At 41.4% G+C, this 14,188-nt stretch overlaps 1 protein-coding gene across 1 annotated transcript in view; it reads left to right on the forward strand.

Moving 5' to 3' along the window:
* The window catches only part of LOC137377472 (transmembrane 9 superfamily member 2-like), a 158,147-nt gene that overhangs the window by 73,933 nt on the left and 70,026 nt on the right, over window positions 1-14,188 (forward strand). The window contains exons 9-12 of the mRNA XM_068047091.1: window positions 1,503-1,611; window positions 2,497-2,629; window positions 7,329-7,448; window positions 11,615-11,672. Of these exons, the coding sequence (XP_067903192.1) occupies window positions 1,503-1,611; window positions 2,497-2,629; window positions 7,329-7,448; window positions 11,615-11,672 (420 nt within the window). The remainder of the gene's footprint in view (window positions 1-1,502; window positions 1,612-2,496; window positions 2,630-7,328; window positions 7,449-11,614; window positions 11,673-14,188) is intronic.

Consider the following 14,188-nt stretch of genomic DNA (forward strand, 5'->3'; position numbering starts at 1 on the left):
TGATAAAAAGAAGCAAAGTTGGCACTGAGAGGACAAGGCTTTGGGAAGCAAGATGGCTTGCACAAAAGTGCAGTTAAGGGAATTGTGGGCAAAATTAGTCCATGTTCTGGCTGGGATCTTGAAATCATTAGAAACGAGAGTTGTACCAAAAGATTAAAGATAAGGGAGCATAACACTCATCCTTTTAGGAGGTGAAAGAGAAAAGCGTTGTCCTGGAAATTGCACATGTTTGAAGTTGACTTCTTGTGAGTAAAATGTTCCGAAGAAAAACAGCGTGGAAAGACATCAGGTCAAATAAACATAGCAGTAGTGGGGTAGGATCATGATTGACACAACTGTTTGAATTCTTTGAGCTTGTGGGTATTATTTCTCTAATCTTCAGTGAAGCTTTAGATTGAGATTAGATTAGAGATACAGCACTGAAACAGGCCCTTCGGCCCACCGAGTCTGTGCCGAACATCAACCACCCATTTGTACTAATCGTACACTAATCCCATATTCCTACCAAACATCCCCACCTGTCCCTATATTTCCCTACCACCTACCTATACTAGTGACAATTTATAATGGCCAATTTACCTATCAACCTGCAAGTCTTTTGGCTTGTGGGAGGAAACCGGAGCACCTTTTGCTGCAGAGGAAGTTGATCCATCAAGTGGAAAAGCACAGAGTAGGTAGTTTATTGTAGGGGATATTTATCTGGTGTGGTGCAGCTGCCTCAGAGTAGTGGGAGGGGGTTAACTGGGTACCCTAAGGGTTTGTATTGAAAACTTTGCTATACATCTTGTACATTGATGACTTGGGATTTAAGTTAGAAACAAAACTGAAAATTTGCTGATGGCACTAAGTTTCTAGCAGTTGCTATCAAAGCTGCTAACTTTTGCAATTTTAAGGAGGAGTTGGCTGAGCATTTGGTGGGGAAAGTCACAATTCAGGTAGTGAACTTTGTATTCTGGTTTAGAACTGGCCAATGGTCCAAACTGGTCTTTCTATGCACCCCAAAACTAGTGCTGATATGAAAGAACTGAGGGGGATTCATAGCGAAAGTGGTGTTGATAGAAATTGAGAGTTGGCTTGGCATATTTGAATCAATGGGAAATAATTTAAAAGGTTAAAAGCAAAATACTGCGGATGCTGGAAATCTGAATTAAAAACAAGAAATGCTGGAACCACTCAGCAGGTCTGGCAGCATCTGTGGAAAGAAGCAGAGTTAACGTTTCGGGTCATTTCTTGTTTTTAATTTAAAAGGTTGTTTGGGCTGGTGTACTGAGTTTTTTAAAAAAAAGGCTAAAAGCATGATAGGGAGGGGTTTTGGTGGCATCAGCTAACAGGACATTAATTATTGTTCCCCATTGTAATCATATTTATATTTGAAACTTTGGAATTTTAGTAATTAATTTGAAATACTTTGTTCATTACTTCCTTTGACAGTACAGCTAACAGAAATCTGTATGTTATTTGAGGAGTTAAAAATTAATGTTCTCATTTCCCTTTCTGCTCAGTATTATGAATTCCCTTGTGATTGTCCTCTTCTTATCTGGGATGGTGGCGATGATTATGCTTCGGACTCTTCACAAGGATATTGCTAGATATAATCAGATTGACTCTGCAGTAAGTATCATTGTGAGGATTTTGTTTGAATAGTAGCGGTACTTTTTTATGGTCTTGAGTACAGTTGTGTGTTTCTTTCATAGGGGAGACACGACAATCCTTCCAACCCCTGCTCTTCCTCTTACATTGCATAGTCTGTTCTGTAGTTAATCTGTTTATAATTGACCTGCGTTCCTTAAAACTCACTCCTTTCTCCCACTCTTTTGATATGTGTCCTGCGTTCCTGACCACCACTACCCAAGTTGGAAATATGCTGTGTTATGTACTCTACCCCTCGCTGCATTAAAATCAACAATCACAGTCTTTTGCTGTAACTTGTTCCTTTTTCAGGACATTAAAGTGGTGGAACTCCTTACTTTGATCAGTTTTTCCTTTCTCTGATAGCCTGCAGGTTTTTGCAACCCGAGCTTGACTTCCCCTACTTTCTGATTTACTGGTACCTGTTGGTGGAGTTGTACCCTGTGGGTCTTGACCCTTCACTCTGCTTTCCCAATTTTCCCTTTCAGTACAATAATTTTTCAAACGTACTCCTAATTAACATTATTGGACTTATTTTCAACCTATTCGGGGCAGCTCTGAGTGTATTTGCACTACCGCATTGATATCAGCGTATCTTCTGCTTTGCACCAACTTTGAAGTTGTAGAACAATGGCTAAACCCGAATCCAGCATAAGACTGCCTTCAGGGAATTAATTGTTCTCTGCTTTAGCGTCAAATCAGACCAGGTTTACACTGCATCTTCAGAATTGGTGCAAAATGGTTTTGTTAATGCACCCTCAAATTACATTTGTGAACTAACGCATTAGTTTTCAGGTGGTAATTTTTCACAATTTTTTGTCTCTATCCCACAATACTGATGGTGTTCACCATGCTTCTTCTGTACAGGAGGATGCCCAGGAAGAGTTTGGTTGGAAACTGGTGCATGGCGATGTCTTCAGGCCTCCCAGGAAGGGAATGCTTTTATCTGTTTTCCTTGGTCAAGGAACACAGATATTCATAATGATGTTTATCACACTTTGTAAGTACAAAACTCAAGACCGATTTCGAATTTTGGTTTATTGTTATAGCCTTTTGAATGTTTCTGGGCTAGTTTCTAAAAACAGCAACACAGATTGCATGTATTTAGTATCTTTTTATTTTTTTAAATTTTTTATTTATTTAGAGATACAGCACTGAAACAGGCCCTTCGGCCCACCGAGTCTGTGCCGACCAACAACCACCCATTTATACTAACCCTACAGTAATCCCATATTCCCTATCACCTCCCTACACTAGGGGCAATTTAAAACGGCCAATTTACCCATCACCTGCAAGTCTTTTGGATGTGGGAGGAAACCGGAGCACCCGGAGGAAACCCACGCAGACACAGGGAGAACTTGCAAACTCCACACAGGCAGTACCCAGAATTGAACCCGGGTCCCTGGAGCTGTGAGGCTGCGGTGCTAGCCACTGTGCCGCCACTGTATCTTTGAAGTAGCGTCTCAAAGCAATTCCCGAGAGAAAGAAAGAGGGGCTCAGGATGATTGAGGCGAGGTATGAATTTTTTTTTTAAAAAGTGTTTTCAAAGGTGGGAGAAATATAGGACTCAGGAGTAGGCCAATCGGCTCTTCGAACCTGCTCTGCCATTCAATAAGATCATGGCTGGTCTGGTTGTGGTCCCAACTCCACTTTCCTGTCTGCCCACCTTAACCCTCAACTCATAGAAACATAGAAAATAGGAGCAGGAGTAGGCCATTCGGCCCTTCGTGCCTGCACCGCCATTCAATACGATCATGGCTGAACTTTACAAAGTCAGTACCCTGTTCCCGCTTTCTCACCGTATCCCTTCATCTCTTTAGCCCTAAGAACTCTATCTAACTCTTTCTTGAAAACATTTAATGATTTGGTCTCAACTGCTTTCTGTGGTAGAGAATTCTACAGGTTCACTACTCTCTGGGCGAAGAAGTCCCTCCATCTCAGTCCTAAATGGCTTATCCCTTATCCTTAGACTGTGACCCCTGGTCCTGGACTCCCCCGTCATCGAGAACATCCTTCCTGCACCTAGTCTGTCCAGACCTGTTAACATTTTGTAGGTTTCTGTGAGATCCCCTCTCATTCATCTAAACTCGAGCGACACAGGGCGGCGCAGTGGTTAGTGGTGCAGTGGTTTGCACCGCAGCCTCACGGCTCCAGGGACCCGGGTTCGATTCTGGGTACTGCCTGTGTGGAGTTTGCAAGTTCTCCCTGTGTCTGCGTGGGTTTCCGCCGGGTGCTCCGGTTTCCTCCCACCTCCAAAGACTTGCTGGTTGATAGGTAAATTGGCCATTGTAAATTGCCCCGAGTGTAGGTAGGTGGTAGGAGAATATGGGATTAATATAGGATTAGTATAAATGGGTGGTTGTTGGTCGGCACAGACTCGGTGGGCCGAAGGGCCTGTTTCAATGCTGTATCTCTAAATAAATAAATAAATGAATACAAGCCTAATCGACCCAATCTCTCTTCATACGTCAGTCCTGCCATCCCAGGAATCAGTCTGATGAACCTTCACTGCACTTTCTCCATAGCAAGAACTGGTGCACAAGGACACCCAGGTCTCGCTGCACCTCCCCCTTTCCCAATCTCTCGCCGTTCAGATAATCTGCCTTTCTGTTTTTGCCACCAAAGTGGATAACCTCACATTTATCTACATTATACTGCATCTGCCATGTATTTGCCCACTCACTCAACCTGTCCAAATCACACTGGAGGTTAGAATTAGAATTAGAACATTACAGCGCAGTACAGGCCCTTTGGCCCTCGATGTTGCGCTGACCTGTGAAACCATCTGACCTACACTATTCCATTTTCATCCATATGTCTATCCAATCACTTAAATGCCCTTAAAGTTGGCGAGTCTGCTGCTTTTGCAGGCAGGGCGTTCCACGCCCTTACTACTCTCTGAGTAAAGAAACTACCTCTGACATCTGTCCTATATCTATCACCCCTCAACTTAAAGCTATGTCCCCTCGTGTTTGCCATCACCATCCGAGGAAAAAGACTCTCACTATCCACCCTATCTAACCCTTCTCTGCATCCTCCTCACAGCTCACACTCCCACCCAGCTTTGTCTCATCTGCAAACTTGGATATTTTACAATTAATTCCCTCATCCATATCATTAATATATATTGTGAATAGCTGGGGTCCTAGCACCGATCCCTGCGGTACCCCATGAGTCACTGCCTGCCACTCGGAAAAAGACCCGTTTATTCCTGCTCTTTGTTTCCTGTCTGCCAACCAGTTCTCTATCCATGTCAGTACCTTACCCCCAATCCCATGTGCTTTAATTTTGCACACTAATCTCTTATGTGGGACCTTATCGAAAGCTTTCTGAAAGTCCATATACACCACATCCACTGGTTCTCCCTTATCTATTCTACTAGTTACATCCTCAAAACATTCCAGTAGATTTGTGAAGTATGACTTCCTTTTCCTAAATCCATGTTGACTTTGTCCAATCCTGTCATTGTTTTATAAGTGCTCTGCTATTACATCTTTTAAAACGGACTCTAGCATTTTCCCCACTACTGCTGTCTGGCCAACTGGTCTATAATTCCCTGTTTTCTCTCTACCTGCTTTTTTAAACAGTGGGGTTACATTAGCTACCCTCCAATCCGTTGGAACTGTTGCACAATCTATAGATTTTTGAAAAATGACCAGCAATGCATCTACTATTTCAAGGGCCACTTCCTTAAGTATTCTGGGATGTAGATTATCAGGCCCTGGGGATTTATCGGCCTTCAATCCCATCAATTTCCCTAACACCATTTCCCTACTAATACTGATTTCATACAGTTCCTCCTTCTTACTAGACCCGATGTTCCCCGACATTTCTGGGAGGTAATTTGTTTCCTCCTTTGTGAAGACAGAACCAAAGTATGCATGTAATTGGTCTGCCATTTCTTTGTTCCCCATTATAAATTCCCCATTTCTGACTGTAAGGGACCCACATATGTCTTCACGAATCTTTTTCTCTTCACATATCTATAGAAGCTTTTACAGTCAGTTTTTATGTTCTCTGCAAGCTTACTCTCATGCTTTCTTTTCCCCTTCTTAATCAATCCCATTGTCCTCCTTTGCTGAATTCTAAACTGCTCCCAATCCTCAGGTTTGCTGCTTGTTCTGGCCATTTTTCCATTGTCTATCCAACATTTATCTAACTCAGCCTTGAATAAATTCAATGACCCAACCTCCACTGCTTTCTGGGGAAGAGAATTCCACAGACCAATGACCCTTTTGAGAAACAAAATTCTTCTCATCTCCATGTTAAAAGGGAGACCTCTTATTCTTAAACTGTGTCCTCTAGTTCTAGTCTTCCCCACAAGAGGAAACATGTTCCTGGTATCATACAAAGAGTTTTGTTTTTTAACTGTTAAATCCTGAGCTGAGCTTCAAACAAAAATCTATAGAGCACTGAAGGCCATTTATCGTCTATCAAGTCCCCTCAGGATCTTGTATGGTGAGGTGAGGTAGCAAGGCGGAAGTGTTAAAGTTTGTTAGTGTCACTGAGATAGCTTAAAGCTTTGGCACTTTTAGTAGCGCAGGACAAGGCAGTGCAAGGATGGGATGATTTGTGAGTGGGACCTGATGTTGGTAGTGAAGTTTATGTAACAAAGCTTTGGAGGCTGGTGGTGATGGAAGAGTATTGGAAATAGCAGTAGTGTCTGGACTAATAATCCAGAGACGTCAATTAAAATCCCACCGCGGCAGCTGGGGAATTTAAATTCCATTAATTAAATAAATCTGGAATTGAAAGTTAGTATCAGTAATGTGACCATAAAACTACCAGATTAGCATAAACGTTTACTAATGTCCTTTAGTGAAGAAAACCTGCTGTCCTTACCAGATCTGGCCTAGATGTGACTCCAGACCTACAGCAATATGGTTGAAACTTAACTGCCCTCTGAAATAGCTAAGCAAACCACTTAGTTGTAACAAAACTGTGACCAAAAGCTGTAATCCACACAGATTGCAATGCTTCAAGAAGGCAGCTCACCACCACATATTTGAGGGCATTTAGGGATTTACAATAAATGCTTACCTTGCCAGCGCGCACCTTGTGAATTTCTGGGGGCTCGAGAAGCAGTTGGCGGGGAGATAAAGTTGATACTGTGGAGACTATGATAAATAGTCATTGGAGCTCTGTAGGTTTCTGTTTGAAGCTCAGTTCAGGGTTCAACAGTTCGGAGATGAAACTCTGTATGAAATCTGAAGATACAGAAAAATAGAATTTAAAAAAAATTGGAATTAGCTACTGTCAGTCAAACTTTGTTTTTATTTTACAAGAAAATACAAAAATCCTGGGAATGACAGGTGAGATGATACCTGTTAATTTTACAGGTGGGGCTTTTCAAAACAGAGGGATCACACTCAAATGGCTAACTCCCCTGTTTCTCTACAGATGCTTTAACAGTCACACTAATTGTAGAGTGAACAGGTTGCAATATGCAAAAAGCAATGGCGATAATTAATTTCAACAATAGGTTTAATGGCCTGCAATCTTCAGGTTGAATGTGGGTGGGGGTGGGGTGGGGGGTGGGGGGGAAGTGCAGGCAGTCAAATTCCTTCACATCTTATGATTGGTAGAGCCCTTGCTGTACTGAGGAGGAACTGTTTTTAATTGAGGAAATGAGACCTGGAAAAGTGTTATTTTGCTTTACATATTGAGACATTTCATTTCTTTTCCCACCCACTGTATAGTCCTCGCATGTCTTGGGTTCCTTTCACCTGCTAATCGAGGAGCATTGATGACTTGTGCTGTTGTTCTGTGGGTCTTGCTAGGAACACCTGCGGGATATGTTTCTGCTAGAATGTATAAGAGTAAGTAATGCACAGTGTATTTTTTTTTGTCATTGATTATATCTGCTGCATGCTTGATTGATCACGTTGATGGTAGTGATGGAGATGATGTTGCAAAAATGTTATTAACCCAAAGTCGCTGCAAGTCGTGGCTTGAGATATTGTATGTGACCTCAGACCCTGTCGTGCTAAAACCCATAGTCAGAGAATATGTTGACAATAGATTATTTTCTTCATTTTGATTCATTCCATTCAATAGTTATGTTCTAAAACCTGGTTTTATTATAAGCAGAAATGGAAGCGGTAACAATGTTTAAAAAAAATTTACTAATCCTTCTCTGCATTTTCGAAGTGACTTTTTAAATTGATGGCCCCTTCATCACTGCTCATCCAGGGGACGTGGTCTTTTTTGCTTTACCCAATCAAAACTGCTAAAATTTTACAAAAACTGACATTTACTCTCCTCTTGCTCATTGCTCCAGTGGGAATAATCCCAGTGTCTGTCGTCTCCCCATAATTCCCATTCCTATTGTTTTGTTTTGCCTCCCATTTCCCTAATGTTTTACTTTGAAGGAAATAGGAAGTAAGCTTTGCTATGTAAGTTCAACCGGAAGCAAACTTCTAATAACTGTTGTAATGAGGAAAGTAAAACATTTAATGTCGAATTTTACAGCACAGAAACAGGCCATTCAGCCCAGTAGGTCTGTGCCAGTGTTTACTCTGCACACATGCCTCCTCCCACCTTATTTGATCTCACCCTCTCAACGTATCCTACCATTAGTCAACAATTTGAAAAAGAAATTGGAACAGTCACAACATTTATTTGGAAGACCCTTTTTTTTGACATACAAACCATAAAACTGAAACTTGTGTAATAAAGTTCAAATGCATGAGTTTTCCAATCACTGACAACTGCTGCCTTTCTCCTAATAAGAACTCAATAAAGATCAACACGCCCCTTTCCTGTGCTCTGTAGCTTCTGTCTCTAAGGGCTCCAGGAGCATTTTTGCAAAACAAAATAAGAAAATTTTCTCTTGTTTTTGTTGTATGCCATGGTAAATTGGTCAAACAAATTTGGAAAATCAAAAGCAAAATACTGCAGATGCTGGAAATCTGAAATAAAATCACAATACTGGAAATACTCATCAGGTCAGGCAGCATCTATGAAGTGAGGAAGAGTTAATATTTTACGTCAGTGACCTTTCATCAGAAATATTTAGGAAATCATTTGGGAAACCTGTCCCTTTTGAAAGAAACACATTAGAAGTGCTAAGATTGTCTTCACTATAGAGGGTGCAAGTAACATCCCAGAAATAGCTGTAAATCAGAAAATGGGAGGGAGGACCTCATGAAAATGACAATCACCAGGGAAGTGGTACTGAGCAAACTGTTGGAGTTGCGGGGTGACAAATCCCCGGGTCTTGATGGACCTCATTCTAGGGTCCTAAAAGAAGTGGCTAGCGAGGTAGTTGATGTAATAAAAGCAAAATACTGCGGATGTTGGAAATCTGAAATATAAACAAGAAATGCTGGAACCACTCAGCAGGTCTGGCAGCATCTGTGGAAAGAGAAGCAGAGTTAACGTTTCGGGTCAGTGACCCTTCTTTGGAACTGACAAATATTAGAAAAGTCACAGGTTATAAGCAAGTGAGGTGGGGGTGGGGCAAGAGATAACAAAGGAGAAGGTCTAGATTGGACCAGGCCACATAGCTGACCAAAAGGTCACGGAGCAAAGGCAAACAATATGTTAATGGTGTGTTGAAAGACAAAGCATTAGTACAGATTAGGTGTTAATACACTGAATATTGAACAGCAGCAAGTGCAAACCTGGAAAAAAAAAACAGTGGGTAAGCAAACTGAACAAACTAAGATGAAATGAAATAAATGCAAAAAAAAAAGATTGTAAAAAATGTAAAAAAGAATGTAAAAAAAAAAGGAAGAAAAAATAACTAAAAATGAAAGTAAAATGGGGGGCTGTCATGCTCTGAAATTATTGAACTCAATGTTCAGTCCGGCAGGCTGTAGTGTGCCTAATCGGTAGATGAGATGCTGTTCCTCGAGCTTGCGTTGATGTTTACTGGAACACTGCAGCAATCCCAGGACAGAGATGTGAGCATGAGAGCAGGGGGGAGTGTTGAAATGGCAAGCAACCAGAAGCTCGGGGTCCAGCTTGCGGACTGAGCGGAGATGTTCCGCAAAGCGGTCACCCAGTCTGCGTTTGGTCTCCCCAATGTAGAGGAGACCACACTGTGAGCAGCGAATACAGTATACTACATTGAAAGAAGTACAAGTAAATCGCTGCTTCACCTTAAAGGAGTGTTTGGGGCCTGGGATAGTGAGGAGAGAGGAGGTAAATGGGCAGGTAGTTGATGTGTTGGTTTTAATTTTCCAAAATTGCCCACATTCGAGGAAGGTTCCATTAGTTTGGAAAATAGCCAATGTAACTCCTTTATTCAAAAAGAGAGGGAGACAAAGCAGGAAACTACAGGCCATTTAGCTTAACAAATATCTTGGGGCAAATGTTGAAGCTGTTATTAAAGACGTTATAGCAGGGGACTTCGAAAAATTCAAGGTTATCAGGCAGAGTCAATGTGATTTTGTGAAAGGGAAATCATGTTTAACCAATTTATTGCAGTTCTTTGGAGAGGTAACATGCCCCTTGGATAAAGGGGAACCAGTGAATGTACTATACTTAGATTTCCAGAAGGCATTTGATATGGTGCCACATCAAAGGTTATTGCAGAAAATAAAAGCTCCTGGTGTAGGGGGCAACATATTGGCATGGATAGAAGATTGGTTAGCTAACAGGAAACAGCGAGTTGGCATAAATGGGCCATTTTCTGGTTGGCAAGACTGGTGGTGTGTCACAGGGATCAGTGCTGGGGCATCAACTTTTTACAATTTATATAAATGACTTAGATGAAGGGACCAAAGGTATGGTTGCTAAATTTGCTGATGACACAAAGATAGGTAGGAAAGTAAGTTGTGAAGAGGACATCGGAAGGCTACAAAGGGATATAGATAGGTTAAGTGAGTGGGCAAAGATCTGGCAAATGGAGTATAATGTGGAAAAATGTGAAATTGTCCATTTTGGCAGGAAGAATAAAAAAGAAGCATATTATCTAAATGGTGAGAGATTGCAGAGCTCTGAGATGCAGAGGGATCTGGGTGTCCTATTGCATGAATTGCAAAAGGTTAGTATGCAGGTATAGCACGTAATTAGGAAAGATAATAGAATGTTATTTATTGTGAGGGGAATTGAATACAAAAGTAGGGAGGTTATGCTTCAGTTATAGAAGGCATTGATGAGACCACATCTGGAGTACTGTGTACAGTACTGGTCTCCTTATTTTAAGGAAGGATGTAAATGTGTTGGAAGCAGTTCAGAGAAGGTTTACTAGACGAATACCTGGAATGGGTGGGTTGTCTTATGAGGAAAGGTTGGACTTGCTAGGCTTGTATCCACTGGAGTTTAGAAGAGTAAGAGATGACTTGATTGAAACATAAGATCCTGAGAGGTCTAGACAGGGTGGATGTGTAAAGGATGTTTCCCCTTGTGGGGAATCTAGAACTAGGGGTCACTGTTTAAAAATAAGGGGTCGCCCATTTAAGACAGAGATGAGAAATTTTTTCTCTGAGGGTCATGAGTCTTTGGAACTCTGCTTCCACTGCCTTTTGAGGAAGAGAGTTTTTGAATATTTTTAAGGCATGGATAGATAGATTCTTGATAAGCCAGGGGGTGAAAGTTTATCGGGTAGGCGGGAATGTGGAGTCGAGCTTACAGTCAGATCAGCTGTGATCTTATTGAATGGCAGAGCAGGCTCGAGGGGCCGAGTGGCCTACTCCTCCCAATTGCATGTCTTAGCTAATTGGTTTGACTAACTTAAACTTAATGATGGAATCTGGGTCAGAAATTTATTCAGCAAATGATCACCGCATAAAGGCAACCAAATTTCCAGTGCAGCAATTGTTATGAATTGGGAACTGATTCTTTGTCTACTTTCGTACTGCAATGGACATTGACTGCAAGAAGGAACCCCCACGCCCTAAAACTAGCAAAAGTCGCAAATGACAAAACCTGTTTTGAAAGTTGGGAAGGACATCAGTACTCAGGATTACGAGATCAACAAAGTTTTAGATGATGATCTTTGCTGGCATTTTGGTTAATTGTTATGATTTTTCCACAGCATTTGGTGGTGAGAAATGGAAGACCAATGTTCTCTTGACCTCTTTTCTGTGTCCTGGGTTAGTACTTGTTATCTCATTTCTGTCGTTTGTCACAGAATCTGCGCTTGGCTGTAGTATTTTTAATGCATATAATTTGCATGAATTAATGTCATTTTATGTGTAGATAAATTGAGATGAGTATGATTTTGCTGAAACATTGAGTACCTGATTAAAATGCAAAATTCTGATGTGTACTAATAATCCATTTATTTGGGATTTCTTACACAACTGCATATTTAATAAGAACATAAGAAATAGGAGCTTGAGTAGGCTATTTGGCTGTTCAAGCTTTCTCCAAGATAGAATGTGATCATGGCTGATCTTTTATCTCAGCTCCACCTTCCCGCACTATCACCGTAATCCTTAATTTCTCTGTGGCTTGAATTTCAGTTATTAGTTTTTGAAGCATCCGCTATATAAACATGGAGTTAAATTAGATCCACATTAAGGATGTATTTAGGTAGCTGGTGCCAGTCCAAGACCACTAGCTGTACTGAGTTCCAGCCTGGGTACATAGTTAAAAATTGAAGCTTGAAGTTTGCTCACTTGAGCCCTAACCAGTTGGCAATCCCTCCCTTCCCGCCACCTCGCCTCCTCCTCCACCCCTCCCCCACACCCACAAATAATTTTAATGAACTGGAGGACCTCAATCTGGAAAGTGGGCAACCTTGGTTTAAATGTTTCAGTGGTGGAATAGGGGTGTGTCCAGAAATACAAATTAGTGGCGGGATGATTTATCTCGATCCAACATAAGAAATAGGAGCATGAGTAGACCATGTGGCCCATCAAGCCTGCTCCGCCATTCAATACAATCATGGTTTGATCATAGTTGAATTTAGTCTTCAACTCCAGTTTCTCGCCCGCTCGCTATATCCCTTGCTTCCCTGAGAGACCAAAAATTTGTCTATCCGAGTTTCAGATGTATTCAACGATGGAGCATCCACAATCCTCTGGGGTAGAGAATTCCAAAGATTCACAACCCTTTGAGTGAAGTAATTTCTCTCGTCCCAGTCCTAAATGGTTAGCCCCTTATCCTGAGACTGTGCCCTCGTGTCTTAGATTCCCTGACCAGCGGAAACAACCTCTGAGTGTCTACCCTGTCAAGCTCTTTCAGAATCTTGTATGTTTCAATGAGATCACCTTTCATTTCTTCTGAACTCCAGAGAGTATAGGCCCAATTTACTCAGCCTCTCATCAAAGGACAACCCTCTCATCCCAGGGACCAATATAGTGAACCTTTGCTGTATTGCCTCCAGTGCAACATTGCAAGTTCAGAAACATTTGTGCTTGGGGCCAGGCTGTTCATTTTTTTGCTAATTAACACCCTCTCTGTACTAATGCTTTGTATTTCAGCATTCCATTAACACAGCTCCAGTGACCCAGGTTCAATTCTGGGTACTGCCTGTGTGGAGTTTGCAAGTTCTCCCTGTGTCTGCGTGGGTTTCCTCCGGGTGCTCCGGTTTCCTCCCACATGTCAAAGACTTGCAGGTTGATAGGTAAATTGGCCATTATAAAAATTGCCCCTAGTATAGGTAGGTGGTGGGGGGATATAGGGAAGGTGGGGATGTGGTAGGAATGTGGGTTTAGTGTAGGATTAGTATAAATGGGTGGTTGATGGTCGGCACAGACTCGGTGGGCCGAAGGGCCTGTTTCAGTGCTGTATCTCTTAAACAAAAAAAAAATAACGTTTGCCTTTGCTCTATGACCTTCTGGTCAGTTATTGTCTGTGACCTTGTCCTATCAACACCTCTTTTGTTATCTCTTGCCCCACCCTGCTTTGCTTTCTTAAAATCTTTTACATTTCTGGCTCTGTCAGTTCTGATGATGGGTCACTGACCTGAAACGTTAACTCTGCTTCTCTCTGCACAGATGCTGCCAGACCTGCTGAGTATTTCCAGTATTTCTTGCTTTTATTGCAAGTTTAGCACTTTGACTGCACTACACTCATTCCTTCATCGATGATTCTCCCTCCTTATCGCCAATCCTAAACTCGTACCTTTATTTTACAAATTTGCCTAAAACTAGTCTTAAATTCAACACTATCCTTTTGTTCTTTCCCTTTAACCACTGTGACTGCACCCAGACTACTGCTCCATTAGTGTAAATTGATTTTAAGAATAGTTGCATAGTGCCTCACTTACTTAAAGCAGAAGCAAAGTGCTTATTGAAAGTACTTCTCCTCCCACTTTCTATTGAAGAAAATGATAGTCTTGCTTTAAATTTTTAACATTTTTAAATGTCAAAGAAAATAAGGTTTGATTATCATTTTCTTCTTTAAAACAAAAAGTGCTTTTAGGCTTCCCCTCCCAACCCGAACTACTGACCTCATCCTGCCTATTGTGTCATTAGTGGAAATTGGTCTTTTCACATGGCACTAGTTTTTAAAGAAAAAATCAACTTGTCTCCAGTGAAGCCTCGGGATGTTCAATTCCATTCATTGACTTTTAGCTCAAGAGTTAGACTCTTGTTCAATCTTTTAGAATAAAAATTTGTGAATAACAACTTTCATCTCTATAATATTTTAACGTAGAGTA

This window comes from Heterodontus francisci, chromosome 15, assembly GCF_036365525.1.
Source record: "Heterodontus francisci isolate sHetFra1 chromosome 15, sHetFra1.hap1, whole genome shotgun sequence".
Classification (NCBI taxonomy): domain Eukaryota; kingdom Metazoa; phylum Chordata; class Chondrichthyes; order Heterodontiformes; family Heterodontidae; genus Heterodontus; species Heterodontus francisci.